This window comes from Monodon monoceros, unplaced genomic scaffold (assembly GCF_005190385.1).
Source record: "Monodon monoceros isolate NGI ecotype Baffin Bay Population unplaced genomic scaffold, NGI_Narwhal_1 Super_Scaffold_12, whole genome shotgun sequence".
Lineage (NCBI taxonomy): Eukaryota > Metazoa > Chordata > Mammalia > Artiodactyla > Monodontidae > Monodon > Monodon monoceros.
The window spans coordinates 110884357-110911845 of record NW_021703768.1 but is presented as its reverse complement, the minus strand read 5'-3'; the positions used below and the strand labels follow the sequence as shown (position 1 = coordinate 110911845).

The following is a 27489-nucleotide window of genomic DNA, read 5'->3' as shown; positions in this document are numbered from 1 at the left end:
TGGTTGACAAGGACCACGGGAGACGTTGCCTTTCGGAACAGAAAAGGTCAAATGTATGTCAAAGCCAAGGCTATCACTTATTTGAAAACTTGGGTTGGTGGCCAGCCCTGGATGACCTGGCACAGGTACGCGTGTCTGGGAGGACAGCCTGGGGATTGCAGAGCCCTCAGTGTACATATTGATTCGCAGCCCTCGGGCACTCGCTCCCCACACAGCGCCTGCTCGTCTCTCTTCACCCCACCTCGACCAGGCCTTGCACTCTGTGCCTGTATCAGACGCAGCCAAACTGTAGGTTTCATCTGTGCCTGATGTGATGTGTGACCCTGCCTGGGGACCAACTGCTAGGAGGGGCCTAAGTATGGCTGTGCTTGCTCCTCGCAGGCCTCAGTGTGGGAAACATGTTCTACATCTTCTCCGACGATGGCATAATCATCCTGCACCCAGTGGACTGTGAGATCCAGAGGCACCTCAAACCCACAGAGAAGATCTTCATGAGCTACGTAAGTGTCTGTGCCTGGGGCACATCCACCTCACACACAGCATCCTGAGAGGCAGCCTTTCACCATGTGTGCCACTTGATTTCTTAAATTCCATTTGCTACATGTGATGTGGCTCCAGATGTGGTTCAAGGCTAAGGAAGGAGCACATGAGGCTTAAACTCTCATTCCTTCCTCCAGCGGCCACTTCCATGCACTGAGCCTGAGGGGAGGCCCAGGGCGGACAGATGGGTTCCTGGCCTCTGAGAGTTCACAGTCAAATGACGGAAAGAGAAGTGTGAACAGACAGCTGCCAAACAAGTGCTGCTAGAAGGATGTGTAAGGTGCACTGGAGCATTGAGGAGAGAGGCCTCTCCAGACCTTGGGGGACAAAGTCAGAGAAGGCTCCTGGGGCAGGTGATGCCTGGACTCAGCTGTGAAGAACAGGTGGGAATTGATGATGGGTTTCGAGAGGAAATGTCATGAATATGGAGCACAGAGGCATAAAACATCAGGTCACATTCAGGGAACCGCAAATATTCTCTATGCCTGGAGGGATGAATGGATGTGGGAAGGGCCTCAGATTTAGGATGACAGTAGGTAAGGGTCAAAGCTGAGGAGTTCTCATGGGAAGCACTGAAGAACTTCAAGTGAAGGATGGCCAGGATCAGGGTGCTTTGGGACCTGTGCAGGGCCTCACAGCAGGTAATGATCAGAAGGGTTGCACTAGAAACACAGAAGGGGGTGAAGAGGCTGTTGTGATCACCCAGGTGAGGGCGGTGACCTGGGTTAAGCCAGTGGTGGTGGGAATGGGAAGCACTGAGTAGATTTTAGAGCTTGGAGGCCCTCAGTGGCCTCCAGGGAATGGGGGAGAGAGCTTGAAATGTGTGAATGGCCCACGCATCAGAGCTGCCGTGAACAAATAAGAGGCCAGGTAAAAAGTGGCAACGTGACATGCAGTGGGCAGAGGCAAAAGAGATGATTGCGGGTAGCAGGTCCAGAAAAACCCTTCCAACCCTCAAGACCCAGCTGTCAGGAGGCGTCCTCCAGAGCTGTGCTTCCCCGCCCCACGGCTCCGTCCCTCCCACTGGTATCCCACATGGTGTTGTGTTGGGGGTTTCTTGCTCGAGGTCTGACCTCTTCTACTAATCCCTAGCAACTTGGAGGTAGAAGTATGGCATTAATCCAAGAGTCATCTAAAAGCCCCCACGTGCCCTCTCCTTGAAGACAGACAGTGGATACACTGGGACACAGTCACGGGCTTGGAGCTAATGGAGCAAGTGGGCCTGGCCCAGACAAGTTCCTGAAACGAGTGTGTTGCCTTGCTGTCCTGGCCGGTGGTGCGCCTCAGAGCGTCGCATTTCTCACATTTGCAACTTGGGAGCAGCTGTTTTCCAGGCTATTTCCTTTGAATGAATCATGTTTTAAAGTATTACCTCTGATAAGTTTTCCCTCCACGTGATAGCCACAAAACCATCGAGAAAGAGTGGTCCTAGTTAATTTCCAGCGGTTAGGTTTGAATAATTGTAACCCACCACATCGGCACTAATTTCTCATATATTTGCGATAACCTAACCTGTAGCTTGTAGGGGACATCTCTCAAATCCTAACCAGGGCTCAGTTTTCCGAAGAAACTAGTACAAGACGCAGTAGGAGAGGTCTTGTAGGCATTTCAGGCAACACAAGACCTCCGTGAGCTATGGAACAGTCCCAAATAACATTTTCCTCATCTAAAAAATGTCTAGAATGTCACAGGAGGGTTACAATGAGCTGACCCTCTTTCTAAAGTGCTGAGTGAGTAGGAGGTTGGCATCTCATCTCCGGCCCCTCTGCTGGATGAGATGTCCACTTTGCCCAGCAGGAAGTGGCAGGATTAATAGGTAAGGGCACAGGCTTTAGAACAGGATCTGCACAGGTGGGTTCAGGTCCCACCTCTGTCACTCAGCAGTCTAAGTGGCTTTAGAAAAGTGACTTAAGCCCTCTAAGCCTCCGTTTTCTCACAGGCATATTGGGGTTATTGTGAGGATTAAGTGTGATGACAGAGAGTGGCAAGTGTAAAAGGAGAAAGACCTGTTTCAAAGCTATTGCAGCCATTTAGGAAAGAAACGGGGCTGGAGATGGAAAGTAGAAGAACTCCGAGACTTAGGAGGCAATCTCTGTAGTCCTCGATGACTAATTCACAGTGACTTGTGTGGGAGAAGGAAGAATCAAAGATGGTTCTCCTGCTTTGGACTTGGCTGACCAGATGGTGATGAGGACCCAGAGGAGGAGCAGGGATGGAGCGAGGACCGGTTCAGATGTGGATGGTTGTGTATGAGGTGACTGTAGGGGAACCACATGGGAACTGGGGAAGGTGGTTCTGAGCTAAAGACACAGATCTGGGAGCCATCAGCATGAGGGTACTGACGAAAGCCCGGATGGGAGACCCGATCGCCAAGGGTGCACGTGAGTGATTTGAGTCGGGCGCCTAGCACAGAACCCTGGGAGGCATCAGCAGTTAAGGGGCAGATGTACCGAGAGGAACCACAAAGGTTGAGACAGTGTTGGACAAGAGTCATGAGGAGAAACATGAGAATGTGTATCATGGAAGACTAAGGGAAAAGAAGGTGCCCCTTTCTCTCATTTATTCATTCAACAAATATATTTTAGGCACCAATTCTGTGTGAGGCGCTTTACTAGGTGCTAAGAGTATGGCAGTGAGCCCAACAAACAGTGTGCTCTCAAGGTGCTTACTATCTGGTGAAAAAAGAAAGACTAAACATAGGTGGACAAACAAACGCAGAAGGTCAAGTGGTAGATGAGAAACGCAGCAAGGTGAGGCAGTGAGGATGCCGGGGCGCTAAGCTAGGTGAGACCAGAGAGGGTGTCTCAAGAAGACAACATGTAAGCTGACACCCAAAGGACATGAGGAAATAAACCAGGTAGACATCTGACGAACAGCCAGCTACACAGGCCCTGGTGCAGGAGGGCGGCGTGAGCGCAGAAGAGCAAGCATGCCGTGTGCACAGAATGGATGGGAAAAGGAGAAAAAAGGCAGAGATGGGCAGAGGAGCCAGAGTGTTCAGGGCCTAGTTGGCTTCAGGGAAGACTTGGACCCTGTTCTGAGCAAGAAAGAATGTTACTGTGGTGGAGGGAGTTGAGCTGACTTGTATTTCACAGTGATCCCTGTGGTTTCTGTGTCAAGAACAACTAGCAGGAGGCCAGGGTGGAATCAAGGAGCACAGTCTGAATGCTGTAGCGGTTACTCAACGGACAGATGTGGCTTGAGCCAAGGTGACAGAGGTGGCAGTGATCGGAAAGTTTAATTCTGAATATATTCTTGAAGGTAAAACTGAAATGATTTTTGATGCATTGGATGAAGGCTGAGGGCATGGGGAGAGAAAGCAGTCAAAGATGACCTGAAAGGTTTGGTCTAAGGAATTAAAACAAGGGAGCTGCCATTTATTTGAGTGGAATGAGCAGGATTGGGAGGCAAAATTGAGAGTTGATTTTGGACTTTTACATTTGAGATGTAAATTAAAGAGCCAAGTAGACCTAGGAAGTGGCTAAGTCTGGAGTTCCGAGAAGAGGACTGAGCTAAAGATATGAATTTGGGAGTTGTAAGCACGTAGATTGTGTCTAAAGTCATAGGCGTGGTTAACAAAGATTAGCGAAGGGAGTGGATTTTAGAGAAGTCGTCTGAGCATCCTGGCATCTAGAGATCAGCAAACAGAGTAGGACTGAGCAACAGAGAAGGATCAGCCACTGGGGAGGATGGAGGGAAAAGAACCAAGGAGTAGTCAAGACGCTGTCAGATGATGCCCCAAGTTCAAATAAAATGATGGCAGAGCTTAAATGTAATAACTGAGAAGTCAGCCTGGAGCTCGGTAAGAACACCACCAGCTCTGTGCTGAGGACTAGAGCCAGAGGATTAAGGAGCTTGTGAGAGGTGAGGAAGCTGAGAGCGCATAGGTAACTCCTTCAGGAGTCTGGTCATTGACAGAAGTTGTTTATACGATGGATGGGGATGAGGAAAGGGAGAAGGTAGCTCACAAGAGTGGAATAACACAGACCACCCAGCTGCTGACTGAGAGGCCGGCAAAGGGAGTTACAGCCTCAGTAAGAGCGGGAGGAGGTGAAAGATGAACGAACGTGGAGTGAAAACCTGGTGATGCGGGAGGGCTCACGTACCGTACTCTTTGGATGTGAAGACTTCTGAGAGAGGAAGAAAGGGACAGAGCAGGGTCGGGGAGAGGGAACCCAGCAATGATGGGGGAACAGGAAATTAAGAAGACATATGGCAACCTATCTCCTTTACAGGAAGAAATCTGTCCTCAAAGGGAAGGAGGCACCAGCCAGCCCTGCCAGTGGGCCTCAGCAGTGAATGTCAGGCACCGCTACATCTACGTGGCCCAGCCCGCGCTGAGCAGAGTCCTCGTGGTCGACGTGCAGGCCCAGAAAGTCCTCCAGGTACATCTCTCTGAGGGAGGGGGGAGCTTCCAGTTCTGGGGCACAGCCGGCCACACCCTTCTTTGTTTTCCACACACTCCCCAGCTCCTAGGAGAGGTGGTCAGAAGTGGGAGGGAGCAAAGAAGATTCATGTGCATTTTTCATCAAGTATTTATCGCCTACTGCATGCCAAACTTTGGTCTAGGTGCTTGGAAAACAGCCACGAATGAGCAAGTCCTAGAAATTATATTCTAGCTGGGGAGACAGACCATAAATCAGAATTTTAGGGAGCTATAGGTGGTAAGAGCTATTTACAGGTTGAAAGGGACAGGGGAACTGGAAGACTCTTTTTAAGTGGGCCTCACTCTGGAAGTGAACAGAATCTGAGATCTGAATGCCAGGTGGGACTCCTGCTCTGGGAGCAGAGGGAAGGCCAGTGGGACTGGAGCACAGCCAGGAAGGGGAGAGTAGGATGTGGCGAAGTCAGGGGTAAACAAAGGCCAGTGAGATAGCCAGACATTCAGGTGTTTTAATTAGGGGAGTCACATAATCTGACATTTTTAAAGAGTCAATCTGCTGCTCAGTTAAGGGCAGACTGGAAGATAGAACAGAGATATTGGTCACTGAAATAATCTGGGCAAGATGATGACAGCAGTGGAGGTGGTAAGAAGCTATCAAAGTCTTGCTATATTTTAAATGTAGACCCCAAAAGATTTTCTGCTCGATTGAATGTAAGGTTTGAGGGAAAGGAATCATAATAATTGTAATAATAATAATAATTTAAGCAACTGTAGAATGTGATGCCATTTACTATGTGTGGTGGGATGAAGAATGGCCCCCAAGATGTCCACACCCTAATCCTCAGAACCTATGAATGTCACCTTATACAGCAAAAGGGATTCTGCAGGTACGATTAAGATTTTTTTTTTACTTTTCTTTATTGGCATATAGTTGATTTACAATGTTGTGTTCATTTCTGCTGTACAGCAAAGTGAATCAGTCATACATATACATATATCCACTTTTTTTTTAGATTCTTTTCCCATATAGGTCATTATAGAGTACTGAGTAGAGTTCCCTGTGCTACACAATAGGTCCGTATTAGTTGTCTATTTTATCTATAGTAATGTGTGTATGTCATTCCCAATCTCCCAATTTATCCCTCCCCCACTCTTTCCCCCCGGTAACCGTAAGTTTGTTTCCTACATCTGTGACTCTATTTCTATTTTGTAATAAGTTCATTTGTATCATTATTTTAGAGTCCACATGTAAGTGATATCATATGATATTTGTCTTTCTGTCTGACTTACTTCACTTAGTATGAGAATCTCTAGGTCCATTCATGTCGCTGCAAATGGCATTATTTCATTCTTCTTTATGGCTGAGTAATATTCCATTGTGTGTGTGTGTGTGTGTGTGTGTGTGTGTGTGTGTGTGTGTGTCTGTGTCTGTGTCTGTGTGTATCACATCTTCTTTTTCCACTCCTCTTTCGATGGACATTTAGGCTGCTTCCATGTCTTGGCTACAGTAAATAATGCTACAATGAACATTAGGATGCATGGATCTTTTCAAATTACGGTTTTCTCCAGATATATGCTCAGGAGTGGGATTGCTGGATCATATGGTAACTCTGTTTTTAGTTTCTTAAGGAAACTCCATACTGTTCTCCATAGTGGCTTTACCAATTTACATTCCTACCAACAGTGTAGGAGGGCTTTCTTTTCGCCACACCCTCTCCAGCGTATATTGTTGGTAGACTTTTTGATGATGGCCATTCTGACTGGTGGGAGGTGATATCTCACTGTAGTTTTGATTTGCACTTCTCTAATAATTAGTGATGTTGAGCAGCTTTTCACATGCTTTTTGGCCACCTGTATGTCTTCTTTGGAGAAATGTCTATTTGGGTCGTCTGACCCATTTTTGATTGGGTTGTTTGTCTGATATTGAGCTGCATGAGCTGTTTGTATATTTTGGAGATTGAGTCCTTGTCAGTTGCTTCGTTTGCAAATATTTTCTCCCATTCTGTGGGTTGTCTTTTCGTTTTGTTTACGGTTTCCTTTGCTGTGAAAAAGCTTTAGAGTTTCATTAGGTCCCATTTGTTTATTTTTCTTTTTATTTTCATTACTCTCGGAGGTGGATCAAAAAAGGTCTTGCTGCAGTTTATGTCAAAAAGCGTTCTGCCTATGTTTTCCTCTGACAGTTTTAGTGTCTGGCCTTACATTTAGGTCTTTAATCCATTTTGAGTTTATTTTTGTGTATGGTGTTTGAGAATGTTCTAATTTCATTATTTTACATGTAGCTGTCCAGTTTTCCTAGCACCACTTTTGAAGAGACTGTCTTTTCTCCATTGTATATTCTTGCCTCCTTTCTCATAGATTAGGTGGCCATAGGTGTGTGGGTTTATCTCTGGACTTTCTATCTTGTTCCATTGATCTATATTTCTAGTTTTGTGCCAATACCATACTGTTTTGATGACTGTAGCTTTGTAGTATGGTCTGAAGTCAGGGAGTCTGACGCCTTCAGCTCTGTTTTTCTTTCTCAAGATTGCTTTGCCTATTTGGGGTCTTCTGAGTTTCCATGCAAATTGTAAACATTTTTGTTCAAATTAAGGATTTTTAAATGGGGAGTTATCCTGGATTATCTGGGCAAGCCCTAACTGCAAGCACAAGTATCCTCATAAGAGGGAGGCAGGAAAAAATGTGACAACATAGAAGGAGGAGGCAGTTTAAGGACTAGAGCAGGTTTGCTACACTGCTGGCTTTGAAGATTGGAGGGAGAGGCCATAAGCCAAGGAATGCAGCTCTAGAGGCTAGAAAAAGCAAGGAAATGCATTCTCCCTTAGAGCCTCTAGAGGGAGCACTACCTTGCATACATATTTATTCTTAGAGCCTCTAGAGGGAGCACTACCTTGCATACATATTTATTCTGCCAGTGAGATTAATTTTGGACTTCTGTCCTTCAGAACTGTAAGAGAATAAGTTTGTGTTGTTTTAAACCACCAAGTTTGTGGCAATGTTACTGCAGCAATAGGAAGCTAATACACTCTGATAGAGGCTTTGAGCAAGGCAGGGGATACAAGTCATGAAGCAGATACAGGGGAAAATTAGTAATTCAGCTTTAGATTTGTTAAGCTTGAGCTGCCATTTTATATATATATACATACGTAATTGGATAAATAGGTCTGGAGTCAAAGGAGAGGTCTAGGCTGAAGATGTGAATGTGGGCATCATCCCCATGTGAACTGTGTTAAATCCAGTTAACTGGAGGGAAGTACAGATAGAAAAGAGGTCAAGGTTGGAGGCTTGAAGTATTCCAACACTTAAAGATCAGGAATGACAGAGGAAGACAACAAAGGAGACCAAGAAGGAGTAGCCTGAAAGGTAGGAAGAAAAATGAGGAGAGGGTGGTGTTCCACAAGCCAAGAAAAGAGCTTTTTAAGGGAGAGCTAGTGGCCAGTGGTGTCAAAGGTTGCTGAAAGCATTTGTATGTTATGAAGACTGAGAACTAACCATCTGATTTGGTACCACATGGATCACCTTGGCGGGAACAGATAGGACTATAATGGCAGAATGCAAGCCTGAGGGGGTGGATTCAAGTTAGAATCAGAGGGAGTAGAGATGGTGAATATAGACAACTATTTTCAGGGGTTTTGCTATAAATATGAGAAAAAGTAGACAAATGAGGCAGTAGCTGGAAGAGGATGCTGAAGAAACTTTTAGAATAGGTGATATTACAGCATTTGTATGCTAATGGGAAAAACTTCTCCCACAATTCTTCCCTTTCTTCTGCATCATCGAAGTAGGCAGTAGTCAGTGGAATCCAGATCATACAAGTAGATATGCTAGCCTAAGATAAAAGCACATTCTTTCAACATAACAGGAAGAAATAGAAAGTATTCAGGCACAGGTACAAATAGGTGATACAATTGGTGATAGCTGGATGACCTTCTCTTCTGGTTGCCTTTATTTCCTCAGTGAAATAAGAAGGAAAATTATCACCAAGGCTGGAGGTCTAAGGAAAGAGGTAAGAGTTGGATGTGAGATTGAACTGACCAGGGAAATGTGATAGGACTGCAGGGCAATAGTGAAGGCCCACTTAAGGATGACGGGTGCAAATGTAAAGTCAGACCAGTGAGGAGGGTTGTATCTTTTTTTCCCAGGAATGCTCAGCTGCCCAGGTGCAGGATCATTGTTGGGAGAAAGTTGTATAAAAACCAGGGTTGTGGTTGTGGTTTCTCCTGAAAAATAGGAGACTTCCCAGCTATCTTTTTGTTATTGATGTCCCTGGCCAGAGAAAAGTACTCTGAATAATTTCAATCCTTTGAAATTTATTGAAGCTTGCTTTATAACTCAGCTTATCAACTTTCATAAATGTTCTATGTGCACTTTAAAAGAATGTGTATCCTAATGTTTTAGGTAGATTTTACATACATGTCAATTATGTCAAGTTGGTTTATTGTATTGCTCAGATATTCTAAGTGATTTTTTTTGTCTACTTAGTCTACCTGCTGCTGAGAGGCATGTTGACGTCTCCCACTGTGATTGTAGATTTATCAAGTTCCATCCATTTTTGCTTTAAAATTATAGTATCTTCCTGGGGGGGGAAGACTTCTTTCTTCTTACAAAATACCCCTCTTTATCTCTGGCAAAGCTTCTTGCCTGAAAGTCCATTCTGTCTAATATTAATATAGCTAAATCAGATTTATTTTGATTAGTGTTACCATGGTATAATTTTCCCATTCGTTCACTTTCAATCTTTCTATCTCATATACTTAAAAAGTGATCTCTTATAAAGCCACATGTATTTGGATTTTGGCTTTTATCTAGTTTAATAATCTCGATCTTTTACTTGGATTATTTGATCCATGTATTTTTGGTGTAATTATATGGTTATGTCTACCATCTTACTGTTTTTTCATTTGACCTACCTCTTTATGTTGCTTTTTTCTTCTTTTAGCTTTCTTTTGGATTAGTCAAACATTTTTGTTCTATTTCTCCCTCTGTTAGCTTGTTGTCCATGCATTCTTTTATCATTGTTGTTATTATTACCACCATAGAGATTACAACATGCATCCTTGCCTCAATACAGTCTCATACAAATTATTGCTTCACTTGCCCAATAATGATAGAACCTTAGAACATTTTAACTCCTTTAACCTTCCTTCTGCCTTTGGCACTATTGTGGGATTTAACCCCACAAGACATGACTATTATTATTATTTTGTACAGCTGATAGTCATTTACATTCACCCACATATTTACCTTTTCCATTGCTCTTTATTCTTTCCTGAAGTACATAGTTCTGTCTGGGATCATTTTCATTGTGACTGAACAAGTTTCTTTAATAGTTCTTTTAGTGCAGGTCTGCTGGCAACAGATTCTCATAGTTTTTGTTTGTTTGAAAATTTGCCCTTTATTTGTAAAGGATATTTGCACTGGATATAGAGTGCTACATTGGCAGTTAAATTCTTTCTGCATTTTAAGATGCCGTTTCATTATCTTCCATTGTTTTTGTTAATAGGTCAACTGTCAGTCTTATTGTCTCTCTTTTGAAGATAATGTCTCTCTTTTTTCTCTCTGGCTACTTTCTAGATTTTCTCTTTGGTCTTTAGCAGTTTTACGTGCCCAGGTATGGTGTTCTTTGTATTTATTCTGATTTGGGGTTTTCAGAGGTTCTTAAATGTGTAGATTAATATCTTTAATCAGACTGGAAAATTCTCAACCATTATTTCTTCAAATATTCTGCTGCCTCATTCTCTCTCACCTCTTCCTTGGGAACTCTGAGAGAAAAAAAGTTAGACCTTTGCATTGTGTCCCACACATCTCTTTCACTCTCATTTTCCATCCTTTTTATCTCTTGTGGTTCGGTTTGGGCATATGCTATCAACTTGTCTTTCAGTTCAATAATCCTATATTCCACTGTGTCTAAGGTATATATAACAAAACCTATTTATTGAGATCTTAATTTCAGGTGTTGCATTTTTTCACTTTTAGAATTTCTGCTTAATTCCTTTTATATACACAATTTTTAAATTATTTTTTTATGGATCACCTGTGAGTCTGTTTCTGTTGTCTTTTTTATGTTGCTTTCAGTTATATAAGCTGTATCTTGGAATGCCTAGTAATTCCATATTACATTGTAGAGACTTTAAATGGCTGTCATCCACTGAAGAGGGTTTACCCTTTTCTCTGCTAGGAAGAGAGACAGTATATGAATGAATCACTTTAATCAAGTACTAAGTTGAATCAAGGCTGAGTTGCAGCTTTCATAAGGCTTAGTCTCTGATTCACTCCTAGTAGGTAAGGTCTTTAAACTGAGAGCCTTGTGTGTTCTTCAGGACCTTTTCCCTTCCATGTCTTTGCTCCTTAGCATATTGAGACTGTGGAAAGCTCTGTTCTGAATGTAAGAGAGAGATTTTTGGTTTACGTTTTCAGTCTCCTACTCCGTACCCCCTCAGTCAGAATGAGAATATGAAAAATGATTAGAGAAAGTTAAGCAGAAAGGAGAGATAATGCCTGCAGTCTAAACTTTGGGGAAGTTTGTGAAGAGGGCAGACAAATGGGATACCTGGAGGAGAATGTGTAATCAAGAGGGTTTTTACAAGAGTGAGAGAGAAAATATAAGAAACTAGAGATAGTGTCAGGATGGTATCATTACTGGTGAGAAAAGAAGCTCTGGGTAGAGGAAGACAGTGCCAGATCATAAAGCCTTTGGTAAATGAAGGGAAGCAGCCAGGATGAGAGGATCAAGGAAGAGTAGCTGGAGGCATGAACAAAGGACCTGGGACCTGGGGTATGTGAAGTGTAGGAAAACAGAAACAGCCTCTACTTGAGGCTTCAGGGCAGAGGAAGTTTTAATTAGAGCAAGAAAGTACAAGGAGACTTCAAAGATGCTGATGACTGGAGAAGAAATATATTTCAGCAGGGATAGGCAAAATCAGGAGTTCAGATTTGTATAAAGTTGTGGTCATCGACAGAGGAATGAATTCTAAAGTCATCAGAGTATAATGGGTTATTTGAAGCCATGTATTGAATGAGCTCACTCAGGGAAAGGATATAGACAGAGACAAGGTCAAAGATGAAGACGGGGGACATGCCACCATTTAGAAGTCAGGATGAGGAAGAGAAACCGGGGAGATGGGAAGCTGAGTGAAGAAAATGTTTCCAGAAGGGAATGGTTAACCATGTGGAATCTTGGTGAAAAGTTATAGGAGGCTCACACAGTGATCTCTGAATTTGACACGAAGCTCTAGAGCAGTTCAGTGGAGTGGTGAAGACAAACAGTTAAGAGGAAGTGGTTTCAGGGACTCCATAGACATTTCTTTAGAGAAGTTTTAACCAGTGGGGGCAAAGATGGTTTTCCCCCAAGATCAGAAAGGCTAGAATATGGTGGACTGAAATTTCAGAAATTTGTTGACAAGGTTTAAGTTATGGTGGCTGCAGTGGGGAAGAGGTAAAGATCACCGAAACCAAGAAGGAACTGAGAAAGCAGGACTTTGAATGAAGGCACCAAAGTTGGGGACTCAGGGAGTGACAGAGAAAACAGAGCATCTTTAGTGAACAAAGGGAGAGACTAGAACTTTGGCCAATGCCAAAAAGAGCAGGGGGGTCATAGTGGCATAACAAAACAGAGTTTTGAAACTTATAAAACTACATTCTGAGAAGTAGAAAAGTCACCATTTGACAGGGCCACTGGGGAAGCTCTGTCCTCAGAAAATAGCAGTTTCAGTTACAGCAGCAGAAAAAGACTCTGCCTGATGCTACAGTCTGAGTCCCAGAGGCTCCAGGTGAATGATGTACCAGATACAGTCTGCACGAAGTTAAGAGACAGACAGGTGATAATGGATGAGTTCAAAGTCAGTCTCAGGTGACCCAGGAAGAAGAGCTAGAGAAGGATGCTGAGGGTTCAAGAGGCCGCAAAGGCTTACAGGAGAAGTGATGGGAGGGTCCTGAAGCTGATTCTTGAGTGGAAAACTGAAAAAAAAAAAAACTCTGTGTTTAGGCTTTTGCCAAGATGGTCTGGGTACCCTTTAAGTAAGACATGCAAGAATTTTTTTTTGCGGTACACGGGCCTGTCACTGCTGCGGCCTCTCTCGCTGCAGAGCACAGGCTCCGGACACACAGGCCCAGCCACTCTGTGGCACGTGGGATCCTTCCGGACCAGGGCACGAACCCGCGTCCCCTGCATTGGCAGGCGGACTCTCAACCACCGTGCCACCAGGGAAGCCCAAGAATTTTTTTTTAAATAAATTTTTTATTTACTTTTTGGCTGTGTTGGGTCTTCGTTGCTGCACGCAGGCTTTCTCTAGTTGCAGCGAGCAGAGCCTACTCTTCCTTGCAGTGTGCAGGCTTCTCATTGCAGTGGCTTCTCTTGTTGCGGAGCATGGGCTCTAGGCGCGTGGGCTCAGTAGTTGTGGCACATGGGCTTAGCTGCTATACAGCATGTGGGATCTTCCCGGACCAGGGCTCGAACCCATGTCCCCTGCACTGGCAGGCAGATTCTTAACCACTGCACCACCAGGGAAGTCCCTGCAAGAAATTTTTAAAAGGAAGAACATTACTGACAACCAATTTTATGCCTCTGAAGACAAACCCAGAAGGGATGTTTCTACCCTGGGTTCCCAAACTGGCTCATTCTCAAGGCTGCTAGGCTGGCTTTCCACTCACCCAAGAGTGGCCTAGAAATGAATCAGCTTCTACAACAATGACCAACTTGTCGCTATTTTTTTTCAAGTCCATAGGTGTCGACCCTCTGCCGGCTAAGTTGTCCTATGACAAATCACATGACCAAGTGTGGGTCCTGAGCTGGGGGAACGTGCATAAGTCCCAACCAAGCCTCCAGGTATGTTGAGTACATGGAAGACAACACCCACCTGCAGGAAAGGGCTCTCTCCCTAGCTAATAAATGTCTCCTGCTTCCCTAGGTGGCTAATCACATTTATCCAAAGTATGTCCATGAAGGCTAAGGAGAGAGTAGGAAACATCCTCAGGATAATGCCCGTTATAGGCAATGAACAGGGTATCTTCCGCCAGGCCTGCTATTAAAGACAATAACACTGACGATGGATAAGATTCTAATGTCATGACAACCAGAATGTGGCTCTTGGGCCCCACCCAGCCCAGCCCCAATACAGTTGCCTCTTCTGAGCCAGGGCCTCCTGGGGCCAAGCAGAAATGAACCTCTGGACTTCAAGCAGTGAGAAGGGAGCCAGGGCTTTCTTTACCTTGGGCTGCATGGGCTGGAGAACACTGTCAAAGCAGGTACCAGATGATAAGGAAGGAGAAGGAAAAGCAGCAGCAGCAATTATGTTCATAAATGGAAGCACATTACTGAGTGCTCACAGTGTTCCAGGCACAGGAAGTTCCAATAACTGGCCCCTGGTCCAACCTAGGCCTACATTCAGCCCTGCAGCCCATACATTCAGCCACTGTGTTGTACTGCCTCTTGGGAAGAGCTTGAGACCAGGACATCTGTGGGATCCCTTCCTCCACCAGTCGGGGAAGGTCATCACCAACCCTATGTTGAGTGTGTCCGGCTCAGCCTTTCTCATCAGGGGTACATGAGAGGATTAAGCCCTACAAAAGGTGATTTGAAGGCCTGGTCCCTCGATTCTCCCCATGATGGTGCATAGAACAATTCTAGATGCACAGAAGAGAATTCACTGCATACAGTGGATTCCTCGGGATATTAGGGCTTTTCTCTCTCTCAGAACCCCAGCTGAGAAGGGCTGCGGATGGAGCCAAGTTCACACTGTTCCCAAGACTGGTAAGAGGCCAGGGATACCCAGTCTACAGAAGCTTCCTCCTGGGGACTGGCCACCTGCCTTACCTACCTCTGTGCTGCTGGGCCAGGGGAAGGACACTACTTCACCTCCTACAAAACAAGACTATTGTCCCTCAGTGAACAGCATCAACACATCCTGGGCCCCAGTGAGCTGATGACAAATAATAACAATTCATTAGAGGACCTGGGAGCCGGAGTAAAGGTCACTTAGAACAGAGTATATAAGCCCAGAAAACTGGTCCCTCTGGCAGCTCTAAGAAAGCATGTAAGGAAATTCAAGGGGAGGGGCCACCAAAAAATATTTTTCTAAAACTAAAATTTAACATAAAATGATTTCCTAATTTAAAACTGCAGTAGATAGATGAGTTGAAAATGCATGGTTTCTACTGAGACTCAAAACAGTAGCCTGAAAGATAAAGAAAAATCTTCAAATCACAGAATACAAGATTGAGATATGAAGTCTCAAAAGATGTTTCAAAGTCAAAAGAAGTTTAGAAAGAGAAAAGGTAATAGTTGGAATGGAGTCAAACATTAAATAAATTTGGAAGAAAATTTCCAAGTTGAAAAAGTAAATTATGTAGATTAAAAGGGATCTGTAAGTTCTAGGCTAACTTGAGGAGAAATAACACATCTCTGCTCTTGGTAAAACGCTGGACTTCCAAGAATAAAGGAAAAATATTACAAGCTTCAAGGCAGAAAGAAAAGTCACCTGTAAAAGAACAACTAGGTTGGCACTGGACTTCTCACCTGCAACAGCTGCTGGAAGACCGTGGCATCATATCTACATGCTATTAAGATAAAAGGGCTGATATCCAAGGTATCATTTACCTGTCAGGACAAAAGAAAGACCTAAGGATATGCAAGAATTCAGAGAGCAGATCATGAAAGATACCAGAAGAACAGTAGGTGAACCAGATCAGAGACATCGAGATGGCAAAAGATAAAGAGGAAACAGGCCTAAGTAAGAAACCTAGAGAGGAAGGTCCAAAAATAAAAAAGATGGATGAGGAGAGACTACCTGGAAATGTATTAATAAGTGCTAAATAAGGGCATTTGAATTAGGAGAAATGGACTGAAAGAGAAATTCTGATACCAGGCTCTAACTAAAGATGATAAGTTATTTCTGTAAAAGTAAGGGTAGGGAGTGGAGGAGAGTAAAAATACTCAAAAATGTCATCTTACAGGGATAAGAGAGGATATAGAGAATGTTCTTTGAAATTAATAGTTGAGATAGTTAACTGTCTAATTATTCCAAATGTGACAAACTGATTTCTCCTATTAAAAGCAGAGATGATGAGATTGGGTTTGGAAGGGAGGGAGAGAAAACTAGCTGTAACTTGTTTACAGGAAACCCATAAAGTGATAATAAAAGGTTGAATTGAAAGGGGTGGAAATAGTAGTGATGGTAGGTGGACAAAAAGATGTATGAGTGTAATATCAGACAAGGTCAAATTTAAGGTTAAAAGCACTAAACAGCAGAAGGAGAAGCATTATGTGAAGACAAACAGCCAACAGATAGCAAACAAACAACATAACTAAATACATAATACAAGAGCGATTAAAAATACAAGAACTTGATTTACAATGCACTTAAATTGTACATTCCAAAGAGACAAAATAATGACATGGGAAAAATGAATAATATGAATAAGGAACTTGGTTTAATAAATATATAGAAAACCTTTCCTCTGCCAAATAGAAATTTTTCACACGTCCACATGTCAGTAAACACAAATAAAAATTGAGCAAATTTTGTAAAAGTCAGTGTTATAGCCTACATTATCTGATAATTAGAAACAATTAAAATGTGACCTACCTAATAAGGAAACACTCCTAGATCACTACTGCATCAAAGAGGAAATTAAAAGGAGAAATTACAAACTGTCTCAAAAGCAATGAAAAAGAGACTACTTCTCATCAAAACCTACAGGATACAGAGAAAGCTGTACACAAGGAATATCTGTGTCTTAAAAGCCTGCAGAGAATGTATTTGTATTAAGAAATAAGAAAAAGAACAAAATAACTGGCAGGTAGGAATTATTTAAAAGACTAAAATTAGTAGAAATAAAAAAAGGGCAAACAAAAACCAATAAATCCTTCACAAACCTGATAAAGAAAAAAGAATATAAACAAAATGAGAAATGAGAAAAGACATATTACTGCAGATAAAGGAGGATGAAAATAATTGTAAAATAATACTACACTGCAACTCTGGGGCGGCAAATTTTAAGACCTAGAAGAAATGGATGATTGTTTGCAAAATACAGGGGAAAAAAACAAACTGACCTAGTCAGAAAGAGAAAGTCAAGTACCATGTGATATCACTTATATATGAAATCTAAAATATGATGAATCTATCTACCAAGCAGAAACAGACTCACAGACATAGAGAACAGACTTGTGGTTGCCAAGGGGGAAGGGTGTGGGGGCGGGGGAGGGATGGACTGGGAGTTTGGGGTGAGCAGATGCAAACTATTACATATAGAATGGATGGACAACAAGGTCCCACTGTATAGCACAGGGAAGTATATTCAATGTCCTGGGATGAACCATAATGGAAAAGATATAATAGTTATGTAATATTTATATAAATTTTAAAATATATATGTATAACTGAGTCACTTTGCTGTACAGCAGAAATTAACACAACATTGTAAATCAACTATATTTCAATAAAAAAAAATTAAGAAGAAGGAGGAAAAAAAACTAACCTAAGAAAAGGAAAACTTGAAATAGAACAATTAACAGAGAAGAGGTTTTTTAAAGATCAAAGATCTACCATAGAAAAATATACAGCCAAGTTTTATCAAACCTTTCAAATGTAGATAATTTTAATATCATTTGAACTATCCAAGACCATATGGAAAAAAATGTGCAACTCCTTAGTATTAAAAAATAAAACTATCACCAGTTAGAATGGGCATCATCAGAAAATCTACAAACAACAGATGCTGGCGAGGGTGTGGAGAAAAGGGAACCGTCTTGCTCTGTTGGTGGGGATGTAAATTGATACAGCCACTATGGAGAACAGTATGGAGATTCCTTAAAAAACTAAAAATAGAATTACCATATGACCCAGCAATCCCACTACTGGGCATATACCCAGAGAGAAGCATAATTCAAAAAGACACATGCACCCCAGTGTTCATTGCAGCACTACTTACAATAGCCAGGTCATGGAAGCAACCTAAATGCCCATCAACAGACAAGTGGATAAAGAAGATGTGGTACATATATACAATGGAATATTACTCAGCCATAAAAAGGAACGAAATTGGGTCATTTGTAGAGACGTGGTTGGATCTAGAGACTGTCACACAGAGTGAAGTAAGTCAGAAAGAGAAAAACAAATATCGTATATTAACGCATATATGTGGAACCTAGAAAAATGGTACAGATGAACCGGTTTGCAGGGCAGAAACAGAGACGCAGATGTAGAGAACAAACGTATGGACACCAAGGGGGGAAAGCTGCTGGGGGGTGTGGGGGTGTGGGATGAATTGGGAGATTGGGATTGACAATGTATACACTAATATGTATAAAATAGATAACTAATAAGAACCTGCTGTATAAAAACATGAATAAAATAAAATTCAAAAAAATTAAAAAATAAAACTATCAACTAATCTCACTTATGAATACAGAAGCAAAGTTCTAAACATGGTATTAAAAATAGAGTCCAACAATGCATCTAACTGCTCGAGCAGGGAACAAATTCCTGGGATGTAGTAATGGTTCACTCTCAGGAAATCAGTCAACATTACTCATAACACGAAACAGAAAAAAAGCTATAATATTTTCAGTAAATGCTGGAAAGGCATTTAACTAAATACAGCAGACATTCTTAATTTTTTTAAAAAAACTAAAAATAGAAATAGAAGACATAAACATAATGAAGACTATTTCCAAGAAACCAAGAGGAAATTTTGCCTAAATGACAAAACACTAAAAGCATTTTAATTAATAGCAGGAATTAGACCATTATGCCCACCATCACCATAATTGGAAAGTCTTAGAAATGCACTATGACAAGAAAATGAAATAAATTGAATAAACCTACCTTCATCTCTGTGGACTAGGGTTCAGGAAACCACTGCTTGCAGAAACTGCTCCTGGAAATGTCAGTGGGCAGAGCCTTTATGGTGAGCAATTTGGAAATGTGAACCAAAAGCCTCAGAACATTGCTTTCAATCCAGCAACTTGACCTCTCAGAACTTATCCAAAGGTGACGATCAGGGATGGGCACAAAGATTTAGCTACAACATTGTGTGTTACTGCAATGTTTATATTTGCAAAACATTGAAAATACCATCTTAATGTTTCTAAATATCCAACACTAAGGAATTGGTTAAACAAGCTTTGCTATGACTAAATGAAGGTGGTTCTTATAAATGAGGCTTATTCCACCAAGGCCCTGCCCCAGGAGCCAGTGTTAGAACCTTTGGCACCGTCTCGAATCCTGCCCATCATGCTCTCGCCCACCCACTCGCAGCTTTCAGCTGCCTCTCTCCCCATCCCACTCGATATCTTGCACCCTGCCCTTCCCCAGCTGTCACCTCTCACCTGGTTTTGTCCACGCCTCGGAAGCAGATGCTCAGACTTCCCTACCCCACACTCACTACTAACTTACATCTCCTGATACCCAGCCAACTATGTGCATCTCCTGAACCAAGCCCCTAGAGCCAGGAAACTTGAGAGGCTCAACAATTATCTTTTGGTCACAAATGTGCCCAGCCATGCGCTGGGACACAGGCCAAGAAGGAATTCATGACTCATTGGAGAAATGAGGCTGACTAGCCCATATCAGTTCGGTGGCCCATGACACCGGGTTTTGATGAAGTAACCTCTGAACATAGGGTGTCAGGGTGGTGAAGCATGAATGACACTGACTGCTGACAGCCTGTAATTTTCCATCTCTATTATAAGCTAAAATGACAGACCTTATATCAAGCAATGATTGCATGGCTTCTTGGAATTCTCTGGCATTTTCACCTGGACTCTCTAAGATCCAGTTTCCTAATATTGATATTTTCTTAATGCCTAGTTCTAAGCTTTTCCCATGGACTTGCCATGGAAGTGTCATTTGGCCTTTTTTATTTAAAATCACAGGAAAATAACCTAACTTTAGAGCTGCCCCAAGACTGAAAATCACAGCTCTCATCATTCTAATCCTGCATTCTGCCTGCTGACCCCTCAAGGGAAGCACAATCCAAAAAACAAAAGCCTCAAACCTGCCGGAGGAAGCAGTGCAGGTGCTGTTTGTCTTGTCATTAAAGTAAGAGGCAGAAGGCAGTCCCACTCTTAAAAGGCAAAAGCATCCAGAGCTCGAGGCCATGTGAGTCACAAAGCCCCATCACAAACTGTCCTCAGCCTCAGGCTGCAAAAATCTGAATCCTTCCTTCTGTATAAATGGCCACAACACTGAAGATCAGGAAAAGTGTCTCCCCTCCCTGGTCAGGGTCTGGCATCTGCCTCCTGTCCTGCTAAGAGGGTCTGGGCTTGTCCTTGGGGTCCTCCAGCCAAAATTGCCCACAAGCTGGCCAAGCCCCTCATCTGGCTGCAGGTCTGCCACCCTTCTGGGCAATCACCTGGAACTTGGAGGCTGAAGAGCACATGCAGAAAGCAAGAGGACACAGGATGGCTGGCTCAGTGTCTCCAGCCTGCCTGTGCCCAAGGCCTCAGTAGCTGATGGATAAAAGCCCAGCCTGACCACGGGGGGCGCTTTCTGGCAGGGCCTCCAAACCATGCTCTCGTCCTGTCTCATCCCAGACATCACTTGGCTCTGTTCTGTGCTGCCCCCGTGCCCTTCCCTGATACAGACACAGCAGGGGCACACACCGAGGAATGGCTCAGGTCACTTCCTGCCAAGCACGCAGGGGAGAAAGTGGTACCTCCAGGGGAACAGAGGCAGCATGCTCTGTCAAACTACCAATTTGTACAAAACACAGGGACTAATTCTTCACTTCTCACAGCAAGCCCCCTTTGTGAAACTGGAACCCTCCCCAGCATCCTAATCACAGGCATTTAAATGAAATGGCCGAGACACTATCGAACTCTTAGAGGAAAACACAGGCAGAACACTCCATGACATAAATCACAGCAAGGTCCTTTTTGACCCCCCTCCTAGAGAAAGGGAAATAAAAACAAAAATAAACACATGGGACCTAATGACACTTCAAAGCTTTTGCACAGCAAAGGAAATCATAAGACCAAAAGACAACCCTCAGAATGGGAGAAAATATTTGTAAATGAAGCAACTGACAAAGGATTAATCTCCAAAATTTACAAGCAACTCATGCAGCTCAATATCAAAAAAACAAACATCCCAATCCAAAAAATGAGCAGAAGACCTAAACAGGCATTTCTCCAAAGAAGATATACAGATTGCCAACAAACACATGAAAGGATGCTCAACATCATTAATCATTAGAGAAATGCAAATCAAAACTACAATGAGACATCATCTCACACCAGTCAGAATGGCCATCATCAAAAAATCTAGAAACAATAAGTGCTGGAGAGGGTGTGGAGAAAGGGAACCCTCTTGCACTGTTGGTGGGAATGTAAATTGATACAGCCACTATGGAGAACAGTATGGAGGTTCCTTAACAAACTAAAAATAGAACTACCATACGACCCAGCAATCCCACTACTGGGCATATACCCTGAGAAAACCATAATTCAAAAAGAGTCATGTACCAAAATGTTCATTGCAGCTCTATTTACAATAGCCAGGACATGGAAGCAACCTAAGTGTCCATCGACAGATGAATGAATAAAGCAGATGTGGCACATATATACAATGGAATATTACTCAGCCATAAAAAGAAACGAAATTGAGTTATGTGTAGTGAGGTGGATGGACCTAGAGTCTGTCGTACAGAGTGAAGTAAGTCAGAAAGAGAAAAACAAATACCGTATGCTAACACATATATATGGAATCTAAAAAAAAAAAGGTTCTGAAGCACCTAGGGTCAGGACAGGAATAAAGACGCAGACGTAGAGAATGGACTTGAGGACACGGGGAGGGGGAAGGGTAAGCTGGGACGAAGTGAGAGAGTGGCATGGACATATATACACTACCAAACGTAAAATAGAGAGCTAGTGGGAAGCAGCCGCATAGCACAGGGAGATCAGCTCGGTGCTTTGTGACCACCTAGAGGGGTGGGATAGGGAGGGTGGGAGGGAGACGCAAGACGGAGGGGATATGGGGATATATGTATGCATATAGCTGATTCACTTTGTTGTACAGCAGAAAGTAACACAACATTGTAAAGCAATTATACTCCAATAAGGATGTTTAAATAAATAAGTAAATAAATAAATAAAAATAAAAAATAAAATAAATGACACGGCCAGCACCTCTGACAGGATGCCTGCTTTCTCTAATAAATTATGGAGTCACAGTTCTCAGAGAGCGCCTCTGTGAGGCGCATATGACAGAGACTCTCAACAAACCAGCCTAGGTGCCTGGCATCAAGGGAAAATACAGAGCCAGTCAGTGATTCCAGCGTTTAGCATTTTTGTTATTTAAAACCTCGCCGCCTTTCCCAGGGTAGCCTAAGTGTTGAGAAGGTGGGACTCCCTGTCGTGGAGGAGGCTGTCTCTGAGCAGAGATGCTTAGGTTCCGAGGACCCTCCCTCAGAAGCCCCTACACAGCCCCTCCAAGTCCTCACTCTGCTGTCACATCATGGTGGCTGACAACATGCACCACAGTCAGTCAGGGGCAGGCCTGACTGAGCAAGAGGGAGCGATTCAGGCGTTCACTCCTGTCTCCCCACTTCCCCTCCCTGGAAGGATGGGTCCCTGCCTATGCCATTCCCAAGCAGCTCCCGCTCTGCTCCTGGCCCGCCCAAGACGGTGACTTGCCCATCACCTCTCTCTCAAGCAGCCTGTCTGCCGGGGTCTCCACCCAAGCGTGCATGTGTCTGCAGGTTTCCAAGCCCCGCTGGGATGGGCCCTCACAAGGACTTCCGCTCTGTGTTGCAGGTGATCACAGAGGCCAGCACCGGTCAGGGTCAGCACCTCATCCGCACGCCCTTTGCAGGAGTGGACGATTTCTTCATTCCTCCAACAAACCTCATCATCAACCACGTCAGGTGAGACCGGCCCGCAATGCCCTAACCTACTCCGTGCCCCAGCTCAGCCCTGCACGGGGCAGCTTCGCCCGGGGTGGCCCTGCTCCTTTCTCTTTCTCCCCCACTCCTCCTGGGCTGGCTTTGGACCCCATCAGGAATGGACAGAGAAATGGCCCCATCCCCAGTCCTCAATTGTTAAAGTTAAGGAAGGCACCCAGCTCCTAATGCCCTCAGGGGCCCAGTGAGGTCAGGAAGTCTCACCCTTGGATGAGGACAGCAGAGGAAAGAGGGAAACAACTGTGGTTAATTGAGTACCCTCTCCTTGCTAGACGCAAGAAACTAGTAGAGGCCGTCTCAAATCTGTTTTATAGATGAGGAAACTTAGGCCCAGAGGAGTTAAGATACTGGCCAAAGTCACACAACCAGGAACTGGCAGAGTCAGACTAAATGCAAAGCTGGGTCTCCTTTCAGTGCCCCATTTGGCCTCATTCTCTGCTAACCACAACCTGTGGTTCCTCTAGGAGTCCCCAGAGCAGCCATGCAGGGGCCTGCAAGGAAACAAGGCCTCCTCGTTGTCTGGTTTGCCACCATCCAAAAGAACAGCTTAATAATACCAGCCATGGCCTCGACTGCAAGCCTCATCCCAGCCTGGCCACTCCCCTTCCCTATTCATTTCAGAGAACCCCTGACATTTTCTGTCAAGGCACCACTGCCAGAAGACTGAACATGCCCTTTTATAAAGTCATCAAGACCCAAATGTCTTGTGGCAGTGTTTATGCCTTCCTTTACTCTGACATCGAGCACCTTTTTCCAGGGAGAAATGACTCATTTTTGCAAGCTGAAGCTGGACTTGTAAAAATAGGGCTCTACCATTCATCTCTGGCCAAGGGAGAAAGTAACCACTTTATGACCTCCCTACCTCACTGCAGAGAATACCTGGGACAGAGCCTCTAAAATGGTTGTAAATGGTAAAACCCCTCAAAGAAGCTGAATTCAGCCAGGAGTCATGCAAACTCAGGCTCCGCAGCGCCTGTGTGTGACTTTTACATTACAGTTTCTTATAAGCATGGGGTTTTCTTTCCTGCTCTTTCCATGCTCTAGCTCTTTAAGGATGCTAATTTAAAGATGCTGTAAAGTGGGCATTTCCCCTACTCTGAGGCACAGCTTGTTATTCAAGAGAAAATTGTGGAAGAGATTTTTCTCTGCTCCTGTAGGTGTACACAGCACCCAAAGGCCTCTACAAGTGAGGGGTTTAGGCAGAGGCTCTCACAATCAGAGGGAAGTCCTGCCTGGAATCAGGCCCTTCTGCAGCTCACAACCAGCCTCCAAAGAGGAATTTCACGAAGTCCAGATATGGCAGCTTCCACCTACTGACCTCTTCCACTAAAGCTCCCTCTTAGATTTAATCCTCCCAACAGCCCTTGGAAGGAACTACTCTCTTTATATTAGCAGGGGCTTGAAGAGGCAAGCAACTTGCCACAGGCTCTGCAGCTAGCAGGGCACCGCAGCAATGCCAGGCCATCTGGCTATAAAGGTAAAAGCTGTCCTTAGCCCCAGCCCAAAGGGGCTTCCTGTGACCAGCATCATCAACGTGGCCAGGGAAGAGGCTGCCCTCAACCCTTACCCACGTTCGTCTCCAAGGGTAAGGGAGCATGGATAGGACATCTGTCCTTGTTCTCTTGCATCTGCATCCCCAAGTTCTGAGCCAGCCAGTAGTCCAAAAACCACCTCAGATATAGACTCACCTCTCCTGTCCTCCTAGCAGGCAGAGTCAGGGCAGACACCTGTTGTCCTCTCCCTCCAGCCACAGGCCCGCCACTTCCCAGCTGCCACAAGGCCTCTGGGGAGCTGAATCAAAGGCATCCCCGAGGCAGAAGCTGCTGAGGCACAATTATGCTCTTCCTTTACCCTTTCTAAAGATGCGTGCATATTACAACAGCATAAATCCAGGAACATTTTGTAACTCAACTGCATTTGGTTTGAGATCATAGATGAATCGCTTATGAAGCCATCTCTTGCAGAATGGTAGATCTTATTAATAGGCTGTTAGTCACCAAAGGGTTATGATAAAGGAAAAGAGAAAGGATGCCATCGTTTGAGACAAATGACCTATCCCCTACCCAAAAAGTCCTCCTGACCTCTGACCTCAGTTTGCGTCTCCTCCCAGGTTCGGCTTCATCTTCAACAACTCTGACCCTGCAGTCCACAAAGTCGACCTGGAAACACTGATGCTCCTCAAGACCATCAGGCTGCAGAGCCACGGCTGCCTGCCGCAGGCCATGGCCCACACCCACCTGGGCGGCTACTTCTTCATCCAGTGCCGACAGCACAGCTCCTCTCCAGCCGCCCCGCAGCTGCTGCTCGACAGTGTCACAGACGCCGTGGTCGGCCCCAACGGCCACGTTACCGGCACCCCACACACTTCCCCCGATGGGCGCTTCCTAGTCAGCGCCGCCTCCAGCAGCCCCCAGCTTCACGTGCAGGAGATCACGCTGCGGGGGGAGATCCAGACCCTCTATGACCTGAAAGTGAGCCAGGGCGTCTCAGATGTGGCCTTCCAGCCCTCCTTCACCCAGGGCGACCAGTACTACGTCTATGCCACGCTAGAGACAGAGCCGGACCTGCTCTTCCTAGAGCTGTCCACGGGGAAGACGGGCATGCTGAAGGGCTTGAAGGAGCCGCCCGCGCCCGCGGGGCCAGCCCGAGCCTGGGCTGGGCCCCGCAGGATTGTGAGGGACAGCGGGCTGTTCGGGCAGTACCTCCTCACGCCGGCCCGAGAGTCACTGTTTCTCATCAACGCGAGACAAAACGCGCCGCGGTGTGAGGTGGCGGGAGTAAAGGGAGGGACCACAGTGGTGTGGGTGGGCGAGGTATGAAGCAGCCACGAGTGCCGCCTGGTACTGACACCGCAGCCCCAAGCAGGCACCCTGTACATTTTTACAGACAAAAGCAAAAACCTGTATTCGCTTTGTGGTTCAACACTGGTCTCCTTGCAAGTTTCCTAGTATAAGGTATGCGCTGCTAACAAGATGGGGGTTTTTCGTTAGGACGTATGATTTCTGCCTTGAGCTACAATGAGAATATGCTGCCGTGTAAAGGAATCATTTCTGCGCCCAGCTACGCGCCATGTTACCTGGGCCGCCATGGAACCAGGAGCTCCTGCTTTCCAGGCGGATGCTTCTGTCGGTTGCCTTCGCCTAGTCATTCTCCAGGGTCCGGCCAGACTTCACCCTGATGTGGCCTGAAGACACAGGCTCCCCGGAGCAGGGCTCTCCCTCCTGGTGTGAGAGCCACATCGCCCTCGCTCTGGACCTCATTTTCTCCTTCGCAGTTGCTTCTTGCTTTTCTTTCCATTTGACTTCTTGTAAGCCTGAGGGAGAGCCAACAAGACTTATTGCATCTTGGGGGATGGGGAAATCACTCACTTTATTTTGGAATTTTTGATTAAAAAATAATTTTTTATAATCTCAAATGCTAGTAAGCAGAAAGATGCTCTCCGAGGTCCAGCTATAATTCCTCCCTGCCTTAGGCCATGGCTCTGAGAGTCACCACCCCACATCCAGAAAGAAGACAATGGCCACCAAGCGATCGTGCTCCTTTGCACCAGGGACACCCCCAAGTGCAGATCAGGCCACCACATTGGTAAAGGCTCCGTTCTGGGTTGGGACCCCAAGAGACCAAGACAAACCCTGCGTGCCTGCTTTTCACTACTGAAGGGGGACATTTATTAGCCAGCCCAGTACCCCAGATTCAGGGCAGACCAGGCTTGCCTGGAAAGGTGTGTGCGGCCTGCAGAACAGTGGCCTCCAGGCTCAATGCAGAAACCCGAAGGATACAAGTGGGGTTCAGGTGGGTTCCTTAGGCTATCCCTTTTAAAACCCCATTTAGCTTCTCCCTGTGGCCCTCGCACTCAGTTCTGGCCACCCCAGTCCCTGCATCATCATAGCACAGACAGCACATTTCAGTAAGTGTTTCTTACACTTAGGTCCCTCTCTCCCCAGTAACACACAAGGATACGGGCTGGCACTGCGGCATTATTCCCAAATGTCTCAGCCTGTGGTAGGCTCTCCACTGGGCATCAAAGAAGTACAACCCAACAGCCCCGTGAAGAGAGCCCATATCAGAGAATCTCAGCAAGGAAGAGGCCCCCTTGGGTTCTCAAAACACCCCTTTCCTTCTCGTGCACATCAGTGGCCAAATTGCACTTGTATGCCTTCTGGCTTGAAGGGTCATTTTTCAAGCCACCTGAAGTTGGAAGAGGTGGTCCCATCACAGACACATTAGGTTAGATGTCTTCACCTGCCAACATGGCCATGAGTTTCTTGGGCTGCTGAGGAATGGCCCCTTTCAGAGAAAGGAAGACACAGACCTTGCCTCACTGGAAACAGAGCTTCTCACTCCCACCTAACTGCCCAACCCACCTGCCTGCCACAGAGTTCCCGACATTGGCCAATCCTCTAGTGTGTTTCATGCATCTCAGTCCACCAAACCCTTGTCCCCAACAACTCCCAGGGTGTGCCTAGACAAATACATTCATAGATTTTTTTTTTAAGATACAATATGTAGATATAGGTTGAAGAAACTGACCTCAAAAGTCTAATATTTAGTTTCATAATAACTGGGATGGATGGAAAACACATCTCACCTTTTTTTTTTATTCCTGCCTCAATGTCTTGACACATTTTCTTCCAAAGTCCCACTTCTACCCCTGAAATTCTCCAACT

General features: G+C 44.8%; 1 protein-coding gene across 3 annotated transcripts in view; it reads left to right on the top strand.

Moving 5' to 3' along the window:
* Positions 1-25706, top strand: part of FSTL4 (follistatin like 4) — a 440571-nt gene extending 414865 nt beyond the window's left edge. For 2 of the 3 annotated variants that reach the window (XM_029215751.1, XM_029215753.1), the window contains 5 exons: positions 382-500; positions 4776-4925; positions 13638-13745; positions 22677-22786; positions 24933-25706. In XM_029215751.1, the coding sequence (XP_029071584.1) occupies positions 382-500; positions 4776-4925; positions 13638-13745; positions 22677-22786; positions 24933-25641 (1196 nt within the window). In that variant the 3' untranslated portion in view covers positions 25642-25706. The remainder of the gene's footprint in view (positions 1-381; positions 501-4775; positions 4926-13637; positions 13746-22676; positions 22787-24932) is intronic. The other variant, XM_029215752.1, reaches the window with a different exon arrangement.
* The last annotated feature ends 1783 nt before the right edge of the window (positions 25707-27489 follow it).